General features: G+C 27.1%; 2 protein-coding genes across 3 annotated transcripts; one reads left to right on the top strand and one right to left on the bottom strand.

The window, feature by feature from the left end:
• Window positions 1–910: 910 nt before the first annotated feature.
• Window positions 911–6,480, bottom strand: LOC126907546 (uncharacterized). The gene is made up of 2 exons (XM_050688914.1): window positions 6,140–6,480; window positions 911–2,159 (listed from the first exon to the last, which is right to left on the bottom strand). The coding sequence occupies exons 1-2, from the start codon at window positions 6,180–6,182 to the stop codon at window positions 1,429–1,431; spliced, it is 774 nt and encodes a 257-aa protein (XP_050544871.1). The 5' UTR covers window positions 6,183–6,480; the 3' UTR covers window positions 911–1,428.
• Window positions 6,481–8,114: 1,634 nt separating this feature from the next.
• Window positions 8,115–11,469, top strand: LOC126907525 (uncharacterized). Of its 2 annotated transcripts, none has more exons than XM_050688884.1 (2): window positions 8,115–9,137; window positions 11,130–11,469. In XM_050688884.1, the coding sequence occupies exons 1-2, from the start codon at window positions 8,120–8,122 to the stop codon at window positions 11,324–11,326; spliced, it is 1,215 nt and encodes a 404-aa protein (XP_050544841.1). In that variant the 5' UTR covers window positions 8,115–8,119; the 3' UTR covers window positions 11,327–11,469. The 2 variants fall into 2 exon arrangements, with proteins under 2 accessions (XP_050544841.1, XP_050544839.1); XM_050688882.1 differs by having other exon boundaries at window positions 8,115–9,527.
• Window positions 11,470–27,250: the final 15,781 nt, after the last annotated feature.

The raw sequence follows: 27,250 nt of genomic DNA, 5'->3' as shown, positions 1-27,250 counted from the left end.
AGAAATACAATTTATATTTCTTTTATTTGATATACTTTTATTTAAAATCGGACCACTTAATTTTATAAAGGGGGGTTTAAAACTTAAAAACTTAAAAAAACGAATTTTTCAACTTAATTTTTAAATATTTTCCGGAAATACTGACACATTTATATAAAATTAAAGCTTATGTTATATACTCGAATACAACAAAAAATTATTTCAAACTTGTTTTCATGGTAAAAACGGACATCAAAGTTATTAAAAAAATTACAATATTAAATTATAAAATATCATTTTGATACTATATTTAATTGCTATAATAAATATTTATTTATATATTACACTTATAAATTATAAAACTTGTTATCAGGATATAAATAAGGAAATAGAAGATCGTGCTGCTTTTGGAATATTCCACCAATTTTTTTAAATTAAACACTATCTACAGATTTGCATCGAAGCGTTTTTTATGATAGTAATTTTAATCACTATCAGATATCATCTATACTGGATTCAACAATGCTAAGTCACCACTGTACCATAATCCCACTGTGATTGGTTTTTTTAAAAAATAATATTTAAATATAATTTACAGATTAATGACGTAAGACGAGAACAAAAATTATGGTAAGAAATGTTGATCTAGTAATATATTCTAAGTAATCGTTTGACGTCATTTGAGTTTTTATTATTTACTTACCAGTAAAAAATATTACAAAATTATTTCATATATTCTTGAATATTCTTGCAAATATTCACCTAAATATTAAATACTATAGTTTTTGATCTACGATTAAAACTTTGCATAATTATTTATTTATAATTCTGTGAATAAAATTTATTGTAATACATCACTTACCGGAAAATATAGTGCCACAAAACAGAATTTTTAATTTTTCAATAAGGATAAAAAAACACTTAACTTTAAGCCAAGAAAGTTTTATTATTTTAGCTATAATTTTAGCTATAAAAAAGTCTTATGAATAGTTTAATTTATAAATAAATAGTATAGGTGTTTCAATTTTATTTTATCTCTCTTGTAAAATTGATTTTTTTCGGATTTTGTTACTTTTGCCAGTAGGTGATGTAGTGAGACCAATTCGTCATACTTAGTATAGCTTTATATCCCACATTTTTTTACTAAAACTATTAAATAAAAATATTAAGTTTAAACAAAAATAGCTCTCCGATATAAATAAATTAGACAAATTTCTTATTAAATTTATTTAAAATTATCATAATAGATTACAAGTTATCATTTAATTTTGCTACATTCAATCAAAAATTTTAATTTATTAAAAATCAACATTAAAATTATAAGCTCGAAGTTAAACAATTTATTTAACAAAAATTCGTATATAGCTCATTTAAATGAAAAATATTAAATTACTGTTAAGAGGTAAATTTTTTTATAAAGAAACAATGCATTTAGCCTTATATTTTAAATTATGCATTGTATGCACTGTATTCACTTTTCATTAGGCATTGTATTTCATATAGAATTGAAGTAACTTCGACTAATTCTATTTTATCATTGTTACTAAATGCGTAACCAATATTTAATGATACTTTGTGAGGTTTGATTAACTCTAGAATTGATTCATATACATCTTTGAATTGTGGTTTAACGTTAGAAATACTTAGTGCTGCAAATTGAAGAAGAACTTCATTGCATCTAATTTTTATATTTTTTTTAATTATATTTGTATAGTAAGCAATAATTTCTTCTAACTTTAATAGAATATCAATTTGAGGTAACCTCAATATTCGAATATGTTCATCATAAACGTCACTTATTAGGGAATATGCATTAACTCCCAAACCTTGAAAAATAATGGAATTGGCTGTAATAAACACATTATAAGCTTTTTCCTCAGAAAAAACATCTGGTCGATTAAATTTCAATGCTTCTAAACAGTAAACGGACAATGTAAGAATGTATTTAGTTACTCGGAATTGTACAGCGAACTTAAGGCCTTGGTTTGAAGCGTAAGACCAATAATTATAATCATTCAATTTCGATACTTCTTCGATTAAGTTCCCAAACGAAACCACTTCATTTCGCATGTTAAATACAGGCTCTCCTTTAAGAAAATGTAATGCTTGACTAGATTGTATCGTAAAAATAGAAATACCGTGTGTTTCATTACAATAAATAATTATTATTGCAACAATACCTGTAGCAAAAAACATTATCTTATTTTATATAAATAGAAAAAGGTTAATTTAAGTAAGAAAATAAACACTGAATTTTTCTTAAACTGAACTATATAAAAAGTGTTTGACATTTATATAAACGTAAATTGTCATCATATTAAAATTTTATTTATCCCTAGCATATCTGCACGAAAATAATAAAAATAATTTATTCTATTATAATTTTAAGTTATGATATTTGTTTTAGAGATTTATGGACAAATTTTTATAATGTATAAAAAAATATCAGAAAAATGTTTGATATTTTTAAAAAGTCGAAGATTTTCCATATAAATTTTAATCTTTAATAATTACATATTTATTAATTGATTTGAATATCATTTAAGGTTCNTTTTAATCTTTAATAATTACATATTTATTAATTGATTTGAATATCATTTAAGGTTCCTTGTATTTCAAAGAACTTATCTTTGATATTGTCAATACCGATATCCTGGTCTCATCAAATAAGTTACGTTATTTTTTTCAAATATAATATAATAATTTTAATATACAGACAAGTTGTAGACAATTCATTTGATAATTACTCTTTTAACCAGTACTTAGAAAAAGGTAACACCAAGAAAACTCGGCGCAATAAATTCAAGCTCTTTTATCAGTATAAATTAAAATAATCTTCTATATATTAATTAATTATTACATATAAATTATTTTATAGGTACAATTTTCTCAGGTGAATAAAAGAAAACTAAGAATATTCGACTAATTAATTTCAGCCATAAATTAACATTTCAATTTCTAAAAAAACCATTTGCTCTGTTTATTTTTTCTATTATTAGATAATGGTACATTATGTGAATCTAAAAAAGGGCTTCAGTCCTAGACAAGTAATCCCCTAAAAATGTAAAAAATTATACATTAAGAACAATACTCTCATTTCTATTTTAAATAATGATTGTTCATAAAAATGTACATATTAAAATTTGTTTTATTTTAATAAATTATTGTGAATTCCTAATTTATTGTAAGGAAAAGTTATTTCTAAGGTTATATTTAGGAACACCTATATAAAATTAGATTAGAACGTATTATTATTAAATCCAGAATCGTTTAAATAAAATTTTGATAGGTCGAAAAACCAATTTTGTATTAATACTTTTCAAGTTAATGTAATTTTTAATGATAAGCGACATGAGTGCGTAACGGTGAATTATTACCTGAGCGTTATGGTAAAAATAGAGTGTTTCAAAATAGTACCACGCTCCTAACTTTTTCTAGATCTTGGAATGCTAATATTAAAAAAAGTAATATTAGATAAAAATATCTTATAATTAATAAAAAAATTCACATGGCAGTTGTTTGTTCACATGTATCTTTTTAAAGTGTTGGAGTACGATACCATGTTTAAAAGTTCATGATAATACTATTATTTCAAATTATTAATAATTTTTTTTTTATATATTTCTTTTATGTGACATGCTTTTTTTTGTAAATATCATTAACTAGATATTATTTGTGATCTTACGACGAATCGTTAAAAGAAATCGGTGCTGTGAGAGCTGAAAAAAAGTGATAACAAACAAACAAAAAAAACACATCAAAGTAAAATTAATACCTCTCAGTATGGATGCGAAGTTAAAATACAATAAAAAACTTATTTTAACTTTAATTTAAAAATAGCAAAGGGAATAATACGTAATATTACAAAAATTTTATCATTTGAAAAATGAAACAATCTATTTATATAAAAATTATTTACTTTAAAATAAATTAGAAAACGTTGAAACATAGTAAAAGATCAAGTATTAAATTGTTTTATAAATATAGATATAAATGTATATCTAAATAATGAATCCGAGTCAGCCCACATAGCAATTTATACATATTAATATTATGAAACTATTTTGCTTAGATGTATTACAAAATATTTCATCACCTACACTTCCATAAAATTTTTTAAATATTTCGTACAAAATAATTAAAAAAAAAAATATATTTCAAATATTTTCAAATGATGTTTTATAAAATATGTTGTAAAGATTTAATAGCAACTATTTTCAAAATATTATATTATATATCAATAATAAATATTTTACTACCTTCATTTTGAAAATAAAAAATAAAATTTTGAAAGTATTTTGTAAAAATTACTTTTATTTTATAAGAATTGTATTTTAATCATTTACAAAAGATATTTTACAAATATTTTTTAAAATTTGATATAAATTATCTTGAAAATGTTATATTGTGTGTAAAAAAGAATTATTTTACCATTTACATTTAAATACTAATTTAAAATATAAGTGTCCCTTATTAACAAGCAAGTATAGGTCCTTTTTAGTCTACTTTGCATTTTGACTCATCAAAGTGTAAAAAAATAATAAAACATATCATAATATAATATTATATGACATTTTATAGCTTATCATGTACATACAAATAATATTTATGAAAATATTAAACAATGACGGCTAGAAATTCGAGTATTGATTAGATCGGCGAAGTGATAATACGAAAATAGTTAATAAGTATGTTATCACCTATAACAAACATTTAGTTTATGCGCCATATAATATATTTACATTTTCATAATACGAAAATGAATTCATATTCGTATTATTGGGTTAGTCCAATTTTTGCACTTTAATTATAAACTATGGGTAATTAAGGTCTGCAGCGTTAAAATTTAGTGGACAGTTTTGTTAAAAATTACAATACACAAGTATTTAAAACTACAGAGAAAGAAAAATGATGTTAAAACATAGAAAAAATTTTTCTGTTTCAATATTTAAACTCTTTAATGCAACATATTTAAGTAAAAAATGAACACGGTAAAAGCAGTTTCTTAAACATGGCAACCCTAGGCAATGGCGTACTTATAAATTTTTCCTGGGGAGGTGTAGTTGCTTCACAGAGTCCCGCGCCTAATAGTATCCTGAAATGTCACCCGGTTTTTTTTGTTAGTTGAGCAAAAAAAAAAAAGTCTTTAAAAATTTAGGCCACTAAGAAATAGAGCTCTAGTTGCGCCTATGCCTAAGAGAAAAATGTAGGTCTCGCAAATCACTGTCGCATAGAACTATAAAGTTTAATAAATTCATATTCTTATGATAACCTATCAATAGCTTAAAACCACGGTTCTGGGAAGTAATATATTTCTGTACTGTGTTAACAATCATATTTTCCATGAAATGTTCGCTTATGTTTTTAACACGTTAATTTCATTGTCTTTCATTGTTTTCATGCGCCATACCTTGGAGGATTATTTCTATTTCAATCTGCTATTATTATACTGACTTATATTAAAGTATAATACTGTAGCATTATTACCTTTAGCCACATACACTTTGTAAAAGGAAAGTAATTTTTATAATCAACAATATTAGTTTTTCATTCAATACCTTAACCATGGTTGTTACATGCTGTGAGCTAATGCAATCATCGTTGTGATTATAGAAAATTTCTGAAAGTTATCCTAATTGTACAAATATTTATAATAATGAATCATTAATTAAAAAAAAAAAATACTATTTTAAAAGTGTTATGCCTGGAAATGGTTCAATATTTACAATGTAAAAACATGTTTTGCCCCTAGTGGGTTGCTGGCCATAAGGCCATGCCTATTTATGATGTAATAAGTAAACTTATAACTTCAATTGGTTTTTCAATTTTGTTAGAATTAATTGGATTAAATTAAATCTACTATAATATCTAATATTAAAAAAATTAATCCTAATGGTATATATTATCATTTTGGTATAAAAAATAGAATACTGAGGTACTCCTCTATTATAGGACTAAATATAGAGTCTATGGAACTAGCTGTTGGGATAGATGGTCTTCCTATCTCTAGAAGTAGCTCCAGTCAGTTTTAGTCTATACTCGCATATATTATTCCACATAATAAATTTGTTTTTCCTATTGGTATATTCTATGGAAATGATAAGCCAATAGGTAGTCACGAATTTCTTAATGATTTTATTAAAGAAGTATTAGAACTTACTGAGAATGGTGTTGTGGTTTATAACAAAGTAATAAAAATTCATATTGAAGCAATTTGTTGTAACGCTCCGGCTAAGTCTTTTGCACTTTGAGTTAAAGGTCACTCAGGATTTTCTTCTTGTACCAAGTGTGTTATTGAGATAATGAAAGTATCAAACGAAGTTATGATGATTATTTAGTTATGAAGTACTTAGAACACCGGTGTTCTAAGTACGTCATGGTCATGTCTCTCCTACTATTTCTTGTCTTGTTCTAATACAAAATGTTGATATTATAAATCTTTTTCCACTTGATTATCTTCATTTAGTTTTACTAAATTACTGATATATTTTCATTATATATGCAAATAATATTTTGAAAACAATGTAATTAAATATTGTGACAATGTTTTATTGTCTGTCAAAAAGTGATCTAAAAATATTTTGAAAATATATCAAAACTTTTAATCAACATTTAGAATATATTTACAAAACATTATAATTTTGTAAATAACATTTTCTTAATATTTTTAAAATATTATTTTGCTGCATAGTAGTTAATATAATTTGTAGAAACCTTTCTTTTAAAAATACAAAAGAAAATAATAAATTACTATTAATAAAAGGATATCAGATAATTCATGAACATATATCAAAACAGTTACCTAAATAAATTAATACTTATGTGCTGATGAAGTTGTTTCACTAATTGCAAACTATCCAAAAAAATTTGATGATCTATGTAAATGAAATATTCAACAATTCATTTTGATTACAAAAGCAATTGGTTTTCATCACAAGGCATCTAAGGGATAAAATAATGAAAGAATTAAATACTAACTTGTGTATACATTCCTCTAAACAATTGTTTAAACCAAAATATTTGATATTTTATGATTTATTCGATCACCAACATATTAAAAATGAAAGAAATTTCATGAATGGTTCTCAAAGAAGACAAATTAAAGCACACGTGAAAAATGATTATTTAGATCTTCTCCGATTTACTCCCTTAAATTAAAAATGTGCAGACGATAGTAATATTGCATTATCAGATTCATTTCGTTTCATAAAGTTCAATTTTTACCATCGTTATGTAGAATCATTTCAAAAACTAGTTATTAACTCTTTTTTACATCCCGTTTTCCTATTACAAAGTAAATACTGTAATCATATTAAAAGCCTAATAAATTCTAATATATATGCAAGATTCTATAATGAAAATATTCTTTCATGTATTACATCGTTTGCTCGCACAATAATAGAATCTAAATTTTACAAAAAATCTAATCACTTTAAACATGTTATGACGTAATATTGTAAGAAAAATTATTACATGAATAAAAGTTTTTTATTTTTCATTTTAACATTTAAAATGATAATTGTATCAAATCTTATGAGCGTTGTCAGATAAGTTTGAAACACTCTGTATAAAAATATTCCTTTAGCCTAATATAACATAATAATATATTTACTCTTATTTTAATAATTATGAAACAAGTGTTCCTCAATTTTTTTATTATTTTTAACTTCATTATATATATATACCATTGTTTATTTTATAACAAATTAGAAAAACCTTGAAACATATTAAAAGACCACGTAATAAAATTGTTTAATAAATACAGATATAAATGTATATCTAAATAATGTATCCGAGTCAGACGAGTCACTTCGATTATAAAGGTACTCAAGGATAATAGCATAAAAGAACTAAATATTAAATTATGTAAACATTACCTTATACAATTGTTTAATTCCATCAATCCATTGATAATGAAAATAATTTCATAAATGACTATGAACATTGTTATTTAGGTCTGAAAAAATATGTATAAAAATATTCCTTAAACGTAATAAATTATAACAATATATTTACTCTTTGTTTAGAATAATTATAGAACAAGTGTTCCTCTTTTTTATATTTTAAAAATTTATCANTAGAACAAGTGTTCCTCTTTTTTATATTTTGAAAATTTATCAGTAGTGAATAATACGTTAAAATGATGAAGCTTAGACTATACATAACTCTTTTTCTTTACACAAAATGTGCAATTTCCTTAGACCATTTGGAATTACATTGCAATTTCTCTAAACATTTGTTTAAATTTTTCAAGTACAGTGAGAAATATTTATTTAACTTTGAAAATAACATTTCTGAACTTGAATTAAGAAATTATGGAACAGCAGTAAAATCTCATGGCGACATTGTTATGATTATGTTAGATTCATTACGAGAAATGGACGAGAAGTATATCGCAGCGGATATAATGACAGTAAATTTATATTTGAACAACGTATCGGGATCTATAAATATGATTGGTAAAGACGAACATGGTAAATTAAATAAATCTAAAAACTCACAAAATTTACTGAAGGGCTACAAGATTCTACATCGTTCAATAGTAGAAAGATTGGAATATTTTATAAATGATAAGTGTTTAAAAGTATCAGTTCAAAATGATTTCACTTCCCTAACTAATTTTAATGAACCAATAAAATACAGCTCGGCAGTTTTGCTTAATGAACTCGAGAAACTTAATAGTAAAATAATTAGAAATATGAAAGAATATTTGACTCTAAGAGATATATTTGTAATGGATAATAATATAATATTAAACAATTATTGTGACATAGTAAAAAATTTAGCATTAACTTTTGAAAAAAAATCATACAAAAATTTCAATCCTAAAAATATTTTGTTTTATGATCTAATGGAAAATCAAGTAAATAATGTTTTAGACATTGTTCGATATGTTCCGTTAAAACTAAAGAATAATAATAATCAACAAATAAAATTGTCCGATATGTTTCATTTCATCAAGTTTGACTTTAACTTTCAAAATGTACAAGTATTTTTAAATTTGTTATACATAGCAACAGCTCGTCCAATTATGTTGATTGTACGTTTATATATTTTTTTGGTTCATAATTTTGTTTTAATTTTTAAATCTCAAGTTAGCGAATCAAAAACCATTATGAAAGATAAAATCATTGAACTGGGTCAACAAATTATTAAAAGTATGAAATCTTTTATGGATTTAAACTTATATCAAGATTATTTTAAAAATAGCTTGAGCCGTATGTTTATTAAGACGTATAAAGTTATTTCATTATTCAAAGAACGTAATGATTTGTTTATAAATAGTGACACGCAACAAATATCAAAAACTTACTATTCATACATGAGAAAATTATTTTTTAATAATTTTTTTAACAATATTTATGTCACAGAATTCAATATTAGTAGTTTACATAATATAGCTACTGAGGAATTAAGTAATGTTTCATTTTACATTTCAGAATTAAAAAGATATCGATATTATTTTGAAATAGCAAATGTATTTGTTTTTAATTCATATGTAAATTGGCGAGTTACTATTAATACTATAAAACAAAATATTCCTTATGGTAATATAATATTAACTATTATGATATTTATACATAAAATAATAAGTTAACTAAAAATACTATATATTTTTATATCCATAAAAATATAGTTGGACATTAGATATAATTTTTGAGTGATTTTTTTTAATGATTTTTGTTTGCTTATAATATTCAAAAAATAATAAATTGTGCATTGAAAATTTTTAATAGTATAATTTGGTGTGAAAATAGGATTTTGATATGTTTCATGCAATCTTTACTTTACTAGATTGATACCTTGTTAAACTATGTTTAATTATCTTCAAATAATTTACAATTGTATACTTTTATATAAAATTAATGAAATATTACTTATTTGAACAATTACGTATTTTTCATTCATTCGATATAAACTTTTTGAAAATCTGACTCATTGTCTGTCCATAGGAGGAAATTCGAAATAGCAACTTCTGCCCAAAAATTTGACTTTTACGGCAAGCTACAAAAATACTTCAAGCTTCAAACATATGTTAAATTTAATTAAATAAAAAATATTTGTCCCCACACTTTTTTTTCTATTGGAAAATAGCCGTCAAATTGGACAAAAAAAGTAATTTTCATGTAAAAATCACTGATTAAAGTGTTAATATTTTAATACTAAAAAGCACTTTTAAAAATTTTCCAGAAATACTGCGTCCTTTAAACATATGTTAAATTAAAGTTTATGTAACATATTATAAATTAAAAATGTATATATTTGTCCCCACGACTTATCTTTTATGTTCAAATTCCTGTCAAAGCTAGAGAAGTGCTATTTTTGTATTCAAGTATTACTTTTTTTTTGTTAATTTTAAAATACCTTACATAGGTTTTGTATAAGTAATGAGATCACCAATTTTTATAAAAGTTAAATGAATATAACTTGCATTAAATATAAATTTAATCTTTTTTGGATTATTTCGCTTCCTCAAATGTCATAAAAGTGATTTTGAATTTTTGAACTAGCTTTAATTGTCATTTTTGAGTAATTTGTGTAATATACAATTTGGAGTACGAACTTCGAACCCGCCCGAGGTAAAAACTTTTTTTGCTTTTTTTTCCTAATTTTCTTTGAAATGAAAAAAAAATGTTCGTTTGATTTTTAACATATTTACATTGAATAACTTCAATGAATATCAAGCATCCAATCACTGTAGTTTTCCTTTTGAGCAAAAAAATTTCTTATTCAGATTAAAATATATTGCTATGTATTTTTTTGTGCCTGTAATTTATTTTTTTCATTTCTCACTTGATCAATATTGAGAATAATACGTCAAAAAAACACGATTTTATAATCACCAAATATTCGAAAAAAATTCTAGAAAAAAAAGTCTAATTTTTTGTCTTTCACTCAACATTTTGAAACAAACGTGATAGCTAGTCTTTCTACACCCATATAGAACTTACCTTTCAGTCTCATTAGAATTTTCTTATCACACACCAGATGCTCCTTTCTACACACCCACACTTCATTCTGTGTCTTACTCTATTATTATTATTCATTAATATATAATAATATATATATAATTTTATGACTATTTATTTATAATAAATATATTTATATTTTTTTTATACGAAAAATGTAATTTAAAGTATTGTTTTTAGAACTATTAGGAAATCATGAAGACATATATCGTTCAGTTTTTTTTCATAGTATTAATACAAGAGATATAAAAAAACATAGTCATAGCACAAGTGATGAAAATGATGAGATGAACAATGATGATGATATGGATTTTGATGTAACAGCTCAGACATATTATACTCCTAAATATCTAGTTGATTATTTACTTTATGAGTAATTTTTATAATTTATTTTCTTTAAAGGTGATTTAAGGATTAAATCAATAGTACATAGTACACAAAATCAATATAATGTAATATGTTTATTTAAACAATTGAACAATAATAAATAACAATTGTAGTTATCAGTCAAAAATTTAATTAATTAGCTAATTCATGTAACTTTTATCATGAAAAAATTGTATTTATAATTTTTTTTTTATAAGATATTTTATGAGAATTAATCTTTTAACCAATAATACAAATTTCCAAATTATTTTAAAAATTAATTTATAAAACAATACGCTCATTTCTATTTTAAATAATGATTTTTCGNCAAAATACTGGAAAGGCTTTTGCTTAAGCGTATCCTTCCGATCATGTTCGATAAAAAAATTATACCTGACTATCAATTTGGTTTTCGTGCTCAACACTCGACTATTCACCATGTCCATAGAGTTGTTGACGCCGCCTCTTTTGCCCTCGAAAAAAAACTTTACTGCACCTGCGCATTCCTTGACGTATCCCAGGCCTTCGACAGAGTATGGCACGAAGGTCTGCTATACAAATTAAAGCAATTCCTACACCCAACATATTACATAATACTGAAATCATATCTCACAGACCGCTACTTTCAGGTTCATTATGGCTCTTCGGACTCTAATATAGCAGGAATTGCGGCAGGCGTTCCGCAAGGCGGAATACTCTCCCCAATTCTTTACAATATTTATACATCCGACCAACCGACCACACCCAACACTTTAGTAGCAGACTATGCTGATGATAAAGTCATAATATCATCCAGTTCAGATCCTATTATAGCCTCCAAAAACCTACAAAATCATCTCTCACTTATGGAAGATTGGTACAAAAAGTGGCGATTTAAAATAAACCAAGCCAAATCAGTACATACTACATTCACACTTAAATTAGCACCATGTCCAGAGATATCAATTTTTGGCACTCGGATTCCCTCATCCCCAAACGTTAAATACCTCGGGCTAACTATTGATCGCCACATTACTTGGGCTCAACACATCAAAGCCAAAACATCACAATTAAACTTCCGCTTACAAATACTCAAAACCCTAATCGTCAACAACAAACACTTAAACCTAAATATTAAACTACTCCTTTACAAATCTCTCCTAAAGCCAATCTGGACGTACGGCTTACAGCTATGGGGCAACGCAAAAATTTCTAACCTAAATAAAATTCAACGGTTCCAAAATAAAATACTAAGAAAAATTACCAATTGTCCACCATATGTGTCAAATCACTCTCTGCATAAAGATCTACGTATGAAAACAATTCAAGAAGAGGCAAAAAATTATTATAAACGTTTCCACCTACGCCTTAGCTCTCATCCAAATGAGCTCATAAAAAATCTATCTTCATTAACCATCCCTGGTAACCCTCTTCGCCGCCTTAAGCGTAAATGGTGCAGAGACCTACTCAATCCATAAAAAAAAAAAAAATATATAAATTTGCGTATAAGGACAAAACAAAATAATTAAAAGACGAAAGTGTCATCGGTGGGTGGCTTCTTCATTCAATATTTCATTCTTGTTTATCTTAGCTAATACTCTTATTGTGCCGTTTGTGTATAGATTGTGTATACAGGGTGTTCAGTAAATAAGGAAACAAATTTCTATTGTACTCATTGTTTGTAACAATTTAACTGTTTCCTAACTTACTGAACACCCTGTATATTAATAAATAAAAAAAAAAAAATAATTAATAATGATTTTTCATAAAAATGTACATATTAAAATTTGTTTTATTTTAATAAATTATTGTGAATATCTAGTTTATTGCAAGGAAAAGTTATTTCTAAGGGTATATTTAGAAACACCTATATAAAATTAGATTAGAACATATTATTATTAAATCCAGAATCGTTTAAATAAAATTTTGATAGGTCGAAAAACCAATTTTGTATTAATACTTTTCAAGTTAATGTAATTTTTAATGATAAGCGACATGAGTGCGTAACGGTGAATTATTACCTGAGCGTTATGGTAAAAATAGAGTCTTTCAAAATACTACCTGGCTTCTAACTTTTTCTAGATCTTTGAATGCTAATATTTAAAAAAGTAATATTAGATACACATATCTTATAATTAATAAAAAAAATTATAAATTATTTTACAAATGAATTTATAAAACAGTTTATTACTTTTTTTTTAAAAATCTCATTTTTATTATAAGATTTGTGAACAATTGTAGATTTTTCCTTCAAGATAAATCATTTTTAAGCTAAAAATGTTCTGAATTTTAAACTTGGAACATTCAACAACATAAATAATCGCCTTTTTAAAAATTTTGAAAAAATGCTAAAAAAAACTTTCTTACTTGTTTCATAACTTTAATTAAAATGGGCAAAATAACAAATCAAACAGTAAAACCAGAACTTTATATGACAGTAGTCTGCGACTTTAGGGTTGGAATCCTTGAATGATGTATGGCACAAGTCGCATACCACTTTCTCCCCGTGTCTGAGAACATCATTGACAGACATTCTGATAGGAACCTTGGTTTTGCTCAACAATTTAGAAATGTTGCGCGTCAATTTAGTTACTGCCATCATAAATGCCTTGGCGACCACTTCGCGATTCTCGGACCTACGGTATATCACCGGTGATTGCGGTATACCATAGCATTCGAAGAGCTCTGAGGGCACATCATCCGTTGTTTTCACCATGAACTCTTAGCTCATGGGATGGTGGGTGTACACTAGAGTGGTCCTACGTTATTGAGAGGCATTTTTTTTTTTAAATATTGATCAATACACCCCTACATATTGTTCAAATAGTAAAAAAAATAAAACCAATTTTGGTCATGATAAATCAACTTTAAAACGTGCCATAAGAGGGTTTAAAATTGATCCTTAGGGGTTGTTTTTCAGTTTTTTGAACTTAACTCAAAATCTATTAAACTTACAATAAAAGTCAATAGAACTTAATTTGTAAACCTAAATATTTACTATAAAAAAGACATTTATATTTTTTTATCAAAAAGTCAATACTTTTCCGTAAAAATTTAAATAATTATCTTTTTATTTTTTACTAAAATTTTTTTTTTTAAAGTATAAAAATATTTCACCAATTGTTCGTCACACAATAAAATATTTCATACAAAAGTTACTTGAAATTAAATTTTCTAAATTTAAGTTTTTATACATTTTTTTTAAACTTTAATACTTTTCGTGGAGAATTGAGTTTATAAGAAATAATAATGATGCATTATTGCGTCTTATGATAAACAGCAAAATAAAATCGTATTTGTTTAAGTAATTTTCCCTTATTTCGTATTAAAATTAAAAATGTTCAATTTTTAAAAATTTAACGATGGTTGTCTTTACTAAGTTTGGTAACTCGTTCGTTTTTTTAATAGAAGTGATACAGCTATATATGATGATATATATATATATATATATATATGATGATGCACAGTAATTAGATGAGGTAATATTGAATTACGTCGATTTTAGTATAATATAAGCTTTACAATAGTAGTAACCAATTTTTGAACTCTTGAGCAATTTAATAATTCCATATAAAAGGGAAATGCAGGGTAAGCAAATTAATAATGGTGGGAAAAAGAATATAAAAGGGAAACAGGAAAAGTATGCTGGATTGGACGAGACTGGACGTTTTGTCGAAGAAACGTCGAGTTACGTGGACGCGAGTGTCTTTGTACGAATTATTTTGTTTTGTGTTACATTTTGATATTACCTTTTTGACTTTGTGTTTGATACGTTTCTTAAATAAAATAGCTATTTAAAAACCTAGACTTAGCGCAAATTTTTTATATTCACCGTGTTCTTAGAATTGTGTGTGTGTGCGGCTAGAGTCAAGGTTGGACTACTGGTCCTTTAGTCAATCTTAATAATTAGTGTACGAGCTGGCTAGTCTTTGGGCTTAACCGTCCCTTAGTGGGTATAGTAAAAAGGTAGTTGTGCTGGTGGCTGACAAGGAGCCACCCTTCAGTCTGCTACTTTGAGCTAGACTGTGCTGACGGGTCTAAATTCTACCCCTTTAGTAGTTCACTAATTAGAAGGATTGGGGCTGATCAGTTTATCCAACGGGAAGATTCGAGAAGAGCTTGAACAACGAACTCATCGTCAATATATATATATAAAACATTAATTAATTTGTGTAAAACTTTTGTGTCTACGTTGGGGCACTACCATCGTACGACAGTTGCGTTCTGGTATCTAATTTTGTAGTGAATATCGTAATTACTTATCAACTGAAAAATCAATGTACAAATCACGTATAGTACACCATTATATATATTAAAATGTTGGAATTTACAGATTTATCAGAAATAATATAATTTTTTTTTTGTGTGATTATCTATTGACCTATGTTATTTGACAATAACTGTGAATTACATAATTGAACGTATATTGTTAAATTTTAACAGTACGTTTTATATATTTTTTACTTCTTTAAAAGTTACTGACGTCACATTTTTTTTTTCGTAATGGTTTCAAGATCCAGCTTACGTGAGTCTAAATGTATCTATTATTACGTAATCCAGAAGGGGGCGCACAATTAATTCAAAAGTATATATATAAGTATAAATACAGTTATCACAAGATGATGCGTAATCCAAATAGGGCGCACGATTAATTACAACGATATATATATATATATATATCTAAACGCCGTAGTCGTGTTCGCTAGAACTATGTACGTCAAAGCAAAACGAAAAGAAAAAGAACCACAGAAAAATATACCACTTCAGGTGTACGCCGAAAACGAAACAGACAGCACCAAAATTAATCCACCAGTCGAGGTGTACGTCGAAAACGGAACAGCCAAAAACAATACACCACTTCAGGTGAACGTCGAAACGAAACAGAAAGCAATATCGGTAATCCATATTCGGCGGCGGCCTTATCTCAGTGTCAAGGGCGGGGAGACGACCGATGACAACCGATTGTCATATTAATAGCTGGACGGCTGATATCGAGAGAGACACGGGTGAGCGCCAGCCTAGAGCAAAAGGCGGTGCCGTGTCACTATTTAATTGGATTTAGTTCTAATCAAATAATAGGTAGTACATTGCCATCTAATAGGCTAATGTTATATGTTTTATTTTATAATTTACGGGAAGTAAAATTAAATTTACGTCAAAGTGCTACTTTAGTTATACAAGAAGCAAGTATATTTTGGAAGAAAGCTCGTATATCTACAAAGAGCGAACAAAATTGTATTTTAAAATTAAAAAAATTATCCCATGATTGGAGAAACTTGCAAAAATTAGAACATAGAAAAACTGACACACAAGCTAAAAATAAATCAGACTTTATTAGTAGCCTCGAAAATCTATTTGATATTGCACATTCAAATGTTTTAGATTTAATTAAAATTGAGGAAGACAAATAATTTTTAATTTCTCAGCGAGAGAAAGGACGAATCGGTTCAATGATTGGCATTGACAATAAATTGGCAAATACTGAAAAAAATATAGAAGATAGAAGGAAAGAGGCTGATGTTAGGAAAAATCGTGTCCATAAAGAATTAGAAGCTGTCAGTATGTTAAAATTACGTGTACTAAGTAATCGTTAGAAAAGTACTACATACTTATGAATATTTTTTATTTTAGCCGAAACTGTACAACTGGAATCATCTAGTAGTAGTGAAGAAGAAACCATCACAGTATTTGATGATGAACCTAGACCATCTAAAAAACGCTTCCGAAGTAACAGAGGATCAACAAATTTTATTACTGAAAAATTGGCCATTGCACTTGATAAATGTAAAGTTAGTGATCGAGATGCGGCACACATTTTAATAGTAACAGCTATTCGTATGAATCAACGTAAAGAACGTGCTAAAAAATTCGTAGTAATTATAAGATAGGAGTAAAAGAAGCTATTGTAGTACATTGGGACGGGAAAATTCTGCCTTCGCTAACTGGAAAATCAACTGTGGATAGGCTCCCTGTTATAACTTCGTTCAATGGTAAAGGACAACTTTTAGGTGTCCCTTTCATGAATACTGGTACTAGAAATGATCAAGCTATCGCAACATACCATAGTCTTGTTAAATGGTCCTTGACTGATAATGTTCAAGCATTTTGTTGCGATACCACCGCTTCAAACATGGGTCATTTTAACGGGGCATCTATATTGTTAGAACAAGTATTGGAAGGCGAAATATTATATTTACCATTCCGTCACCATATTTATGAAATCTTATTAAAAAGTGTTTTTGATATTAAGTTTGGTGGTACGTCAAGTCCTGAAATGTTAATTTTTAAAAGATTTCAAAAAGCATAGACTAGTATCAATACAAACATTTATAAATCGGGTATACTAAATAAGCAGGAGGGGAGTGGACTGAGCCTCGCCCTGGACAAGACCGAAGCGGTCTTGTTCACGGGTAAGTACAAGTTCACTCCTCCACGGCTCGCCGTGCTGGGGGTGGAGATCCCGCTTAAGGACTCCATGACTTATCTGGGCCTTGTCATAGACAAACGTCTAAAGTTCGGGCCGAGGAAAATGCGAATTTGAACGACTCGTTCAGGAAAACCATAGTAAGGAGTAATTGATAAGAACCGTGACCGATCGTAAAAAATAAACGAAAGAACGAGTTATATGAACGTATCATTTGAACGATCCGGATCGTTCGATTGACCCGAAATTCCCATCACTAGTGCAAACCTTTTAAAATGCGTATAGAAAGTAAAATTTTTTCAACTTAACTTTTGAAAATGTTCCGGAAAGACTGACACTTTTATATATATCTTAAATTAAAGCTTTTCTAATATACTTTAATTTGAAAAGAAAAATTTGACCTCTGGATTTGTCTTCATCGTAAAAATGACTACCGTTTTCAAAAATTTGCTATTTTTGTGTTAAAATTCTGGGTTTTGTATTTTATTTTATTTTAAAATACCTGACAAGGGGAGTACAGATTTTCATAAATATTATATAAATAAAAAATTAATATAGCATAGAAAGTTAAACTTATTTAAATTTATTTGCTTCTTTTAAGTCGAGAAAAAAAACTTTGAAATTTAGACTAGCTTAAATAACCAATTTTTTCATTCGATGGTACCAACGTACGGTTGCCGAGTTGGTAAAACTTGTATCTTACAAGCTTGTGGGGCACGAGGTTCCATCCCGCTTGTTGCAATGAATTTTTTGCATTTTTTCTTAATTCTTTTTAAGTTAGTATAAATTTTGAACTCGTTTGATTTTTATCTCATTTAGATTCAATAACTTCAATAAAGATCAAGAATCCCATCACTTTAGTCGCTCCTTACAAGAAGAAATATCTTATTCGTATTAAAATTATTTTACTATATTTTAAGTTTTAGCTTCGATGCAAAGCTGAGAAAATATTTTTTTGTGGCNTTTTAGCTTCGATGCAAAGCTGAGAAAATATTTTTTTGTGACTATCATTTATTTTCTCTGCTCTAACTTGACCTACTTTTTTCAACGATACGTCAAATGACTACAATTCGTATCAAGTTGAAGATATTAACCTCAAAAATTGAAAAAAAAAATCTAATTTATCCATTAAACATGTTCTCCATAAAGACAATTAAAATCATTAATTTCTAATGTTTTCAAAATATTAATTAACGAATGAAGTTTGATATGATAGGTTTCAACTACAAAATTAAATCAATTTCCGGCACTGGGTATTTAGTTATTTTTTGACCCTTACTCTAAAGGCTAGCCGTTTGGTCACCAACGGACCGCCGGGTCAAACGTCGGACGGGTTGTCGGAAATTAGCCATCGTCGGAACTGGTACGGTAATTTTCGTCCGTAGCGGTCTTTTTTTTTTGTTGTGTGCGCTACAACTATAATAATTGTTTTTTTTGTTTTACGTGAGTGTCCGATATTTTTTAATTTGTAATTTTTTATTTATGGCGTCGGATAATCATGCATCCACTTTCTGTAGCCCTTCGGGGCTGGTAATGTATAGTTTATTATATAATGTTTTGAGCCAGTTATTTTTTAGTGCGCCGTGCCATAAGCATGTGTGGCGAATTTTTTTTATATTTTTTTATATAGTTTTTTTTGTGTAGGTGTCCCTATATTTTTTTATTTAGGTCCCTCAACATGGCAGGCGTGTTCCAATACCACCTGTCATGTTATATATGTTTTTTTATCGGTTTTATATGATTTTTTATGGGTGATATGTATATTAGGGGGGCTCGAAAAATGAAAATTTTTTATAATGCTTTGAGGGTAGTGCGGAATAGTTGCCTTTATACATAAGTAACTTGTGTTCAAAATTTCACCGCCCTAGGATAATGTCTTCTGTTCTGGCAAAGGCCGTGAAATTTCAAAAATTTAGTAAAATTAGAAAATTTTTTTTTTTTTTTGAACATTTTTTTTAAAGGTCACAGAACTTTGCGGTAGTGTGCAAAAGTTTCATCTATATATGGTTAATTAAAGTGCGAAATTTGGCGGTCCACGGACAATATGTTCTGTTCTGGCAAGGAGCCTGAAATTACCCAAAAATCGACAAATACACTGTTTTTTTCATTATTTTACTAACATTTATTAAACATAAAAATAATTGTAAGACACTCGCATACTATTAGACATAAGAATTAAGAAATAAATATTCAAAATAAAAATATGTGTTTTATTAGGTCTTTAGGTTTTGTACTGTCTCTTGAATCTAAATTCAGGCATGGCCTTTCTTGATTTTTGAGTGGAGCGAATAAATCCATCCCGTTTTTTATGACCACACACTTTCTTTGAAGCCTCCGTTACCAATTTTACTGATCTTTCCACAGCTTGTGTGTGGCATGGGAACTTTGCAAAATTCCAGTCAATTGGTATTGTTTTTTTTAGCAGACTTTTCAAATAGTGTGTCATCAGGTTCAAGTTCCTTATCTTCATCCATTGCCTCATCATCTTCTAATGGCGTTGATGTTGATGACGGTTCGTCACCATGAGGCTGTAATGAGTAGGACGCTGTAGATTTAGATCTACGAGGGATATTTTTATTCTTCCTTTCAGCACGTGCTTGGAGCTTTTTAGTTTCTTGCAAATCGAGCGATCCAATGCACATTAAGCGCTTTGTCCTCTGATCAGCAAGAAATGTCTGTTCCTTAAAGGGGACCTTGGATTCCTTCGGACAAACGCATTCTGTAAACGTGGAGCACTTACAAGCTGATATATCAAAAAGAAAACATGATTCTTCTTTAAACTTCTCCACCCTTGCTTTAGTTGACAAGCTTTTATCTATTCTTTTATAAACTGCCTTAATATCAATATATTTCTTGTGATATGCATGAATCATATCAAGGACACGTTTCTGTGAAATTGTTGGAATGGAAGCATCAAAATACAACATTTCCAGCATTACACAAACTTGCTTAGCAATGTAAGAAAATGAAGGTTCCTTATTATCACTTTTTTCAGATCCAAGTCTCCACCTTTCGTAATTACAGCATTTAATGACCTCCCCTTTTGTTGGAAGCATTCTAGAAAAATTGGTCGGTGTCCCGAAAATTGGGCAGTCTAATGCTCGCCGTCTTAAAAATTTTGAGGATTTTGCCATTTTCTGTAACAAAAAAAAAACTAAGTGTGGATCGTAGTATCTACGACAGGAACGAAGTTTCAAATTGATGTCTCAGGACTATCATGAGAAAAAAAATGTTAACCGTTTAATATTGATAATGTTAATCAAATTAAAAAAGTAGGCTTAAACAGATAATTGTTTAATATTTTTAGTTTCCGTATAAAAATTTACAACGGTAAACTTGTTTAAATTATTATATTCATAATTTAAATTAATGACAATATAAAGTAATGATATATCTTACCAGTATAATTATAAACAGATTTAAATTTATAATTTATTTGATTGACTTTTTTCTTGTAACGAGATAATCATCAAGCTATCAACTCTTCTAAATAATAAGAATGACTGATAAGGACTGGTAGTTATCAATTATGCCTGGTTGATAAAGAATGACTGATAATTAATAACTAATAATCATTAATTATTGATAAATAATTATTGGTTAATGATAATCTGGAAATCTGCTGCTAAAATAATTGTTAATAATTCATATTTATACCTAAGATTATAATGAAAAAAACAGTGTATTTGTCGATTTTTGGGTAATTTCAGGCTCCTTGCCAGAACAGAACATATTGTCCGTGGACCGCCAAATTTCGCACTTTAATTAACCATATATAGATGAAACTTTTGCACACTACCGCAAAGTTCTGTGACCTTTAAAAAAAATGTTCAAAAAAAAAAAAAATTTTCTAATTTTACTAAATTTTTGAAATTTCACGGCCTTTGCCAGAACAGAAGACATTATCCTAGGGCGGTGAAATTTTGAACACAAGTTACTTATGTATAAAGGCAACTTTTCCGCACAACCCTCAAAGCATTATAAAAAATTTTCATTTTTCGAGCCCCCCTAATGTATATATTATTAGTACAATGTGGTGACGTAGTGCATTTTATTCCGGGGTGTCCCAACGTCTTGCAAGCTAAGCCTAACTGCNAGTGTCCCAACGTCTTGTAAGCTAACTGCAAAAAAACCAGTCGCTTACTTGGGACGTATACCTGCCGTGCTTAGCGTCAATGCCGCGATTAATAGCCGGTGGGTACCCGAAGACGTTCATCGTATTATCTAATAATAAAAGTGTAGGTGTAACTATTTTTTTTATTAATATCTATTTTTTTTTTCTCTTTCTTTGTTCCCTTTTAATTTGTAGACGAGGTTTTTTGACCATTCGGTTTTTTGCCTCGTAGTAACTTAATTTTTTTTGTTTTTTTTTTACTTAATAAAGTCCCCTTAATTTAACTTAACCATCATCTGTTTCTTCTTTTTTGAGTGTTCCATCTTCAATGGGCTCGTGTATTTTTTTTTATTATAAACTCCCCTAGTTTATAAGGTACGGGCAACGGCCTTGTATAAGGTCATCCCTGATCTATAAGGTTATGTGACAACTGTCACGAGGTTTTGGTGTACATCTACTATCAACGACTCAACGGACCTCAACTTTAATATTTATTAATTATATATTTTTTTCTAATTGTTTAATATAAAAAAGTTAATTTTTTTTAAAATTCCTACTGTGGTCCGACAATATACTGTCTCGCCCAGTAGGTTGGCGACCCTTTACTTATAACTTTGTAAAACGCAATGAAAGTTACAAATTTTTCGTAGCGGCCAATTAATTTGTTTTTTATATATTTGTAACCTTTCAACATTTACAACAATCAACTTTAAACGATTAAAAAATAGGTTAAATAAGTCTTTTACCTTATTTTTAACATATTAATAATCAAAATCAGTATTAAATTAAAACAATTTTTTTTGTTCATAATTATTTTTTTGTTTTAAATTTTTAAAAGATAAATGATCATCATAATGGCTTATTAAATTATTTCTGTATTTTAGCTTCGATGCAAAGCTGAGAAGGTATTGGTTTTACTAAGATGTGTTTTTTTTTGTGTCTGTTACCAATTTGCTCAGCTCTCACCGAACCGATTTCTTTCAATGATACGTCAAAAGATCACAAATCGTATCTAGTCAAAGACAATACCCTCAAAAATTGAAAAAAATTCCCTCGTTCACCGTAAATGGGAGAAACCTCCAAAAAAATTACAAATTTAAAAATCGCTAATTTTCGAAATTTTTTCAATTTTTTTCACTTAAATGTGCCATAACTTTTTCAAAAATGAATATATCAATACAATTATTTTTTGGAAATGTTCCGGAAGGTCTGACACTTTTATATATATCTTAAATTAAAGCTAATGTAATTTACTTTATTATGCAAAATAAAAATTTGGGACTTTATTTTATCTTCAGGCTGAAAATGGCTACAGAATGATATTTTTGTGTGAAAATTTTCGATTTTGTATTTTACATTTTTAACTTTATTATGCTATAACTTTTTGAAAAATGTATGGATCATTACAATTTTTTTATGAGAAGTATTATTTATATAGATCTTTCATTCGACATACTGTTTTTTTAAATCGGACCATTTCCCTAAATACAGGGGGGATTCAAAACANCATAAATTTAACCCTTAATTTTAATACAAGGGGGATTCAAAACATAAAAATGCATATTGAAAGTAGAACTTTTTCAACTTAACTTTTGAAAGTGTTCCGGGAAGTCTGACACTTTTATATATATCTTAAATTAAAGCTAATGTAATATACTTTATTATGATAAAAAACCATTTCGGACTTTATTTTATCTTCATGGTGAAAACAGACATCAAAGTTAATAAAAAAAATACGATTTTTGTAAAAAAATTCTTTTTTATATTTTTAACTTTATAATGCTATAACTTCTCGAAAGATGTATGGATCAATATAATTTTTTTTTTTATAGATGCATGATGTCTTTACCTATCATTTGGTATATTTTTTTAAGACATCATGCATCTATAAAGAAAAGAATTATATTGATCCATACATCTTTCTAAAAGTTATAGCATTATAAAGTTAAAAATGTAAAATACAAAATCGAAAATTTTCACACAAAAATAACATTTGGTAGCCTTTTTCACCGTGACATGAAGATAAAATAAAGTCCGAAATTTTTATTTTGCATAATAAAGTAATTTACATTAGCTTTAATTTAAGATATATATAAAAGTGTCAGACCTTCCGGAACATTTTCAAAAGTTAAGTTGAAAAAGTTAATTTTTTGTGAAAAAGTTGTCATTTTAAATCCCCCCTTGTGGGCAGGTTAAGGGTTAAATTTATGAAAAAAATATACCAAATGAAATTTAATGATATTATGCATCTATATAAAAAATAATTGTATTGATATATTCATTTTTGAAAAAGTTATGGCACATTTAAGTGAAAAAAATTGAAAAAATTTCGAAAATTAGCGATTTTTAAATTTGTAATTTTTTTGGAGGTTTCTCCCATTTACGGTGAACGAGGGAATTTTTTTCAATTTTTAAGGGTAATGTCTTNCGAGGGAATTTTTTTCAATTTTTGAGGGTATTGTCTTTGACTAGATACGATTTGTGATCTTTTGACGTATCATTGAAAGAAATCGGTTCGGTGAGAGCTGAGCAAATTGGAAACAGACACAAAAAAAAACACATCTTAGTAAAACCAATACCTTCTCAGCTTCGCATCGAAGCTAAANAAACCAATACCTTCTCAGCTTCACATCGAAGCTAAAATTAATATTGATACTTGTTTGAAGCATAAGTAATGATCATAAAAATGTAATTTTACTCACTGAGAAGCTAAAGATAGATCCATAATATTTAAAAAAATATATAACAAAATATTATTTGTAAAATATAAAAATAAAAACATATTTGTTCTTATTAAATATATTTTAGCAAAATGTTATTTTATCGCTATTTATTTAAATAATTACAAATTTCAAATAAGTACAAAAATATATTTAAAAATTTAATTGAATACATAATTAAGTACATGAAAAAGAACAATTAAAAATATTTATAGCACAAAAAATCTTTAAATAAAAAAAATATATGCATCGTGTAATCATTAAACATCCAATAACAAAAATATCATTAGATCTTAAATAAAAAAAAAATTCAAAAAAACAACTTTTATTATTAGAACAACATATAGCACATAAAAAATATAATAGAAAAAAGTAATGTACAAAATGAATGATAGAAACGAAACTATTCATTAAATTGAAAATTCTTGAACGAAAGTTCATAAAAATTATTACAAACTTGAAAGTTGTTTATAATACAACAGAGTTGATTTTTCAACAATTATAAGTCATCCGCAGAGTATAATTCAATAAAAATTTATTTTAATTAAATCTATAGTCTCTGCGGCAAAAAATGTAAGAGTTATAAGGTAAATTGTTTGGTCATGATTTATCAAAAGTAAATGTTTAGATGAGTTCATCAGATGAATCTAGATCTTTTCGATCGTTTTATTTTTTCTTAGAAATTTTCTTTGTAGAGCTATTCGTAGATTACTTTTTATTTTTTGTAGGATTATCAGTTGGTGTATCAAAATTATTTATGCCATCAACATTTTTAGATAGTTCGATGTTATTTATTAATTTTTCTAGTTCGATTGTATTAATTGTTTTATTAAACACATAGGAGTCTATAATTTCTTGCGAAATTCTTTTGAGCAACACAAACGGATCTATAAATATCAAAATTATAATTTAATTTTTTGATAATAATTTTATACAAAATAAATCATTTTTATATTAAAAATTCATTATATTATTATAAAATGACGAAATCTTTTTTATAAACACCATTGGAACTTTAAAAAAGAATATATAAAAATAAATATTACTATGATAATTTTATAAGAATTCGTATGTTATTTTAAAAACAAAAATGAAAAATATTTTTAAAGTAACGTGGTTTTGCTATCCGCTTAATAGACTCAGTGTAGAAGGGTTTCCGAGGAACTCCTTTAGGGTTTCTTGTCATAAACGCAACTAGAAAACAAGAAGGTGCTAAGCCCCTCAATGGACAAAATTGCCACCAACATTTTTTTAATTTACATATGTTTTGATATGTCTTATAACTTATAATACACCAATAATTTTCTTGAAATTTTATTTTCTTCAAAATTTTGAAATAGCCATTATACAGTTTTATCTTACAAAAATATTTTGTGGGTCGATGATAATTTTAGGACAAGTATATATTAAGTTATTATTTCAACAAAATTATTATTCGATCAAAAATAATAAAATATGTCTAACTTAGTTGGACATTCTGTATAATTGTTTGGGGTAAGAAGAAAATCAAAAATGTTAGTTATATGTTAGATTATTTTAGGTTTAAGTGTTATATGTAAAATTAAGTGACTAAATTAGACTAAATTTAATTATTAAAAACTAAAGCCTATAAAATATACTTCATTAATTTATTACTTGAAACATTAACATAAAATATAACTATAAAATACACTAATACAAAATTTAAAATTATATTATTTATAAATTTTTAATGATAGTATAAAGTGAATGATTGATTAGCTGTTACTGTCAAACTATTATATACATTCTAACAGTGGAATTTGATTTTTTTTTATAAGAAAAACAAAGGCGTCATTTGGGTGGGGACAACTAGTTATTTTCCCCAGTCTACATTTTCATGTACATATTGAGTACATATTGGGACCGTATAGTGTTAAATCATCATATTAGCAAGACACAAAATATCAAGAGTGTGGGGCAGCAGACATACTTTACCCGCTCATTCTATGCACATGTGTATATTATTATAAAAAAAATGACACTTACTCATATGATTGACTTTATCGGATGGTATTTCCACAATAATTGGATTTGATTTGTTTTCANTTTTATCGGATGGTATTTCCACATTAATTGGATTTGATTTGTTTTCAGTAGATATCTCGACGTTTGAAATGTCAGGAGTTTTATTCTTACGATTTAGATTAAGAGTATAAGAATTATTTACTTTGTCTGCATATTTATTTGTTAGTCTAAGTTTTTTACGTGAATCGTTAACGTCGTCGAGATGAGTTCTCTTCTTTGTTGGAAACTTCTTGGGAATTTCAGGCTTTTGAATCCTTGAATCCTCGTCTTCATCAAATATTAAAAGATCTTTATAAAATTTTATAATTTTACGTTTATTTGGACGTTTGCCAACATAATGAGGATTTAAACGTATGTTGATGTCGATGACAGGAGTTTTATTCTTTTTTCGATACATCTTGTGGGTTTCAAAATTGTTAATTCTTACATTTTCTTGTTCACTAAAATTATTTACTATTTCCTCTGCATTAATTTTTTTACTAGACATATAGTAGTCTATAATGTCTTGTGGAATTCTTTCGATTAATACAATCGGATCTATAAATTCAAAATTTATAAATAATTTTTTGATAAATATTTCATGTAAAATATATAAATTGTATATTAAAATATATTAATATAAAATAAATTAATCTTACTCATATGTTTGACT

The sequence above is a fragment of the Daktulosphaira vitifoliae genome, unplaced genomic scaffold (genome assembly GCF_025091365.1).
Source record: "Daktulosphaira vitifoliae isolate Bord-2020 unplaced genomic scaffold, ASM2509136v1 Scaffold_5, whole genome shotgun sequence".
NCBI classification, from domain to species: domain Eukaryota; kingdom Metazoa; phylum Arthropoda; class Insecta; order Hemiptera; family Phylloxeridae; genus Daktulosphaira; species Daktulosphaira vitifoliae.
The sequence above is the reverse complement of the archived record's forward strand: the minus strand, read 5'-3'. Positions and strand labels throughout refer to the sequence as shown.

Coding starts and splice junctions, on each gene's coding strand:
- LOC126907546 (XM_050688914.1), bottom strand. CDS start 6,182: ATGAATTTTTATTACTTTGTTATAAACCACAACACCATTCTCA. Junction 2,160..6,139: donor AAACCACAACACCATTCTCA/GTAAGTTCTAAT, acceptor TTTTTGCTACAG/GTATTGTTGCAATAATAATT.
- LOC126907525 (XM_050688882.1), top strand. CDS start 8,120: ATGATGAAGCTTAGACTATACATAACTCTTTTTCTTTACACAAAATGT. Junction 9,528..11,129: donor AAAACAAAATATTCCTTATG/GTAATATAATAT, acceptor TATTGTTTTTAG/AACTATTAGGAAATCATGAA.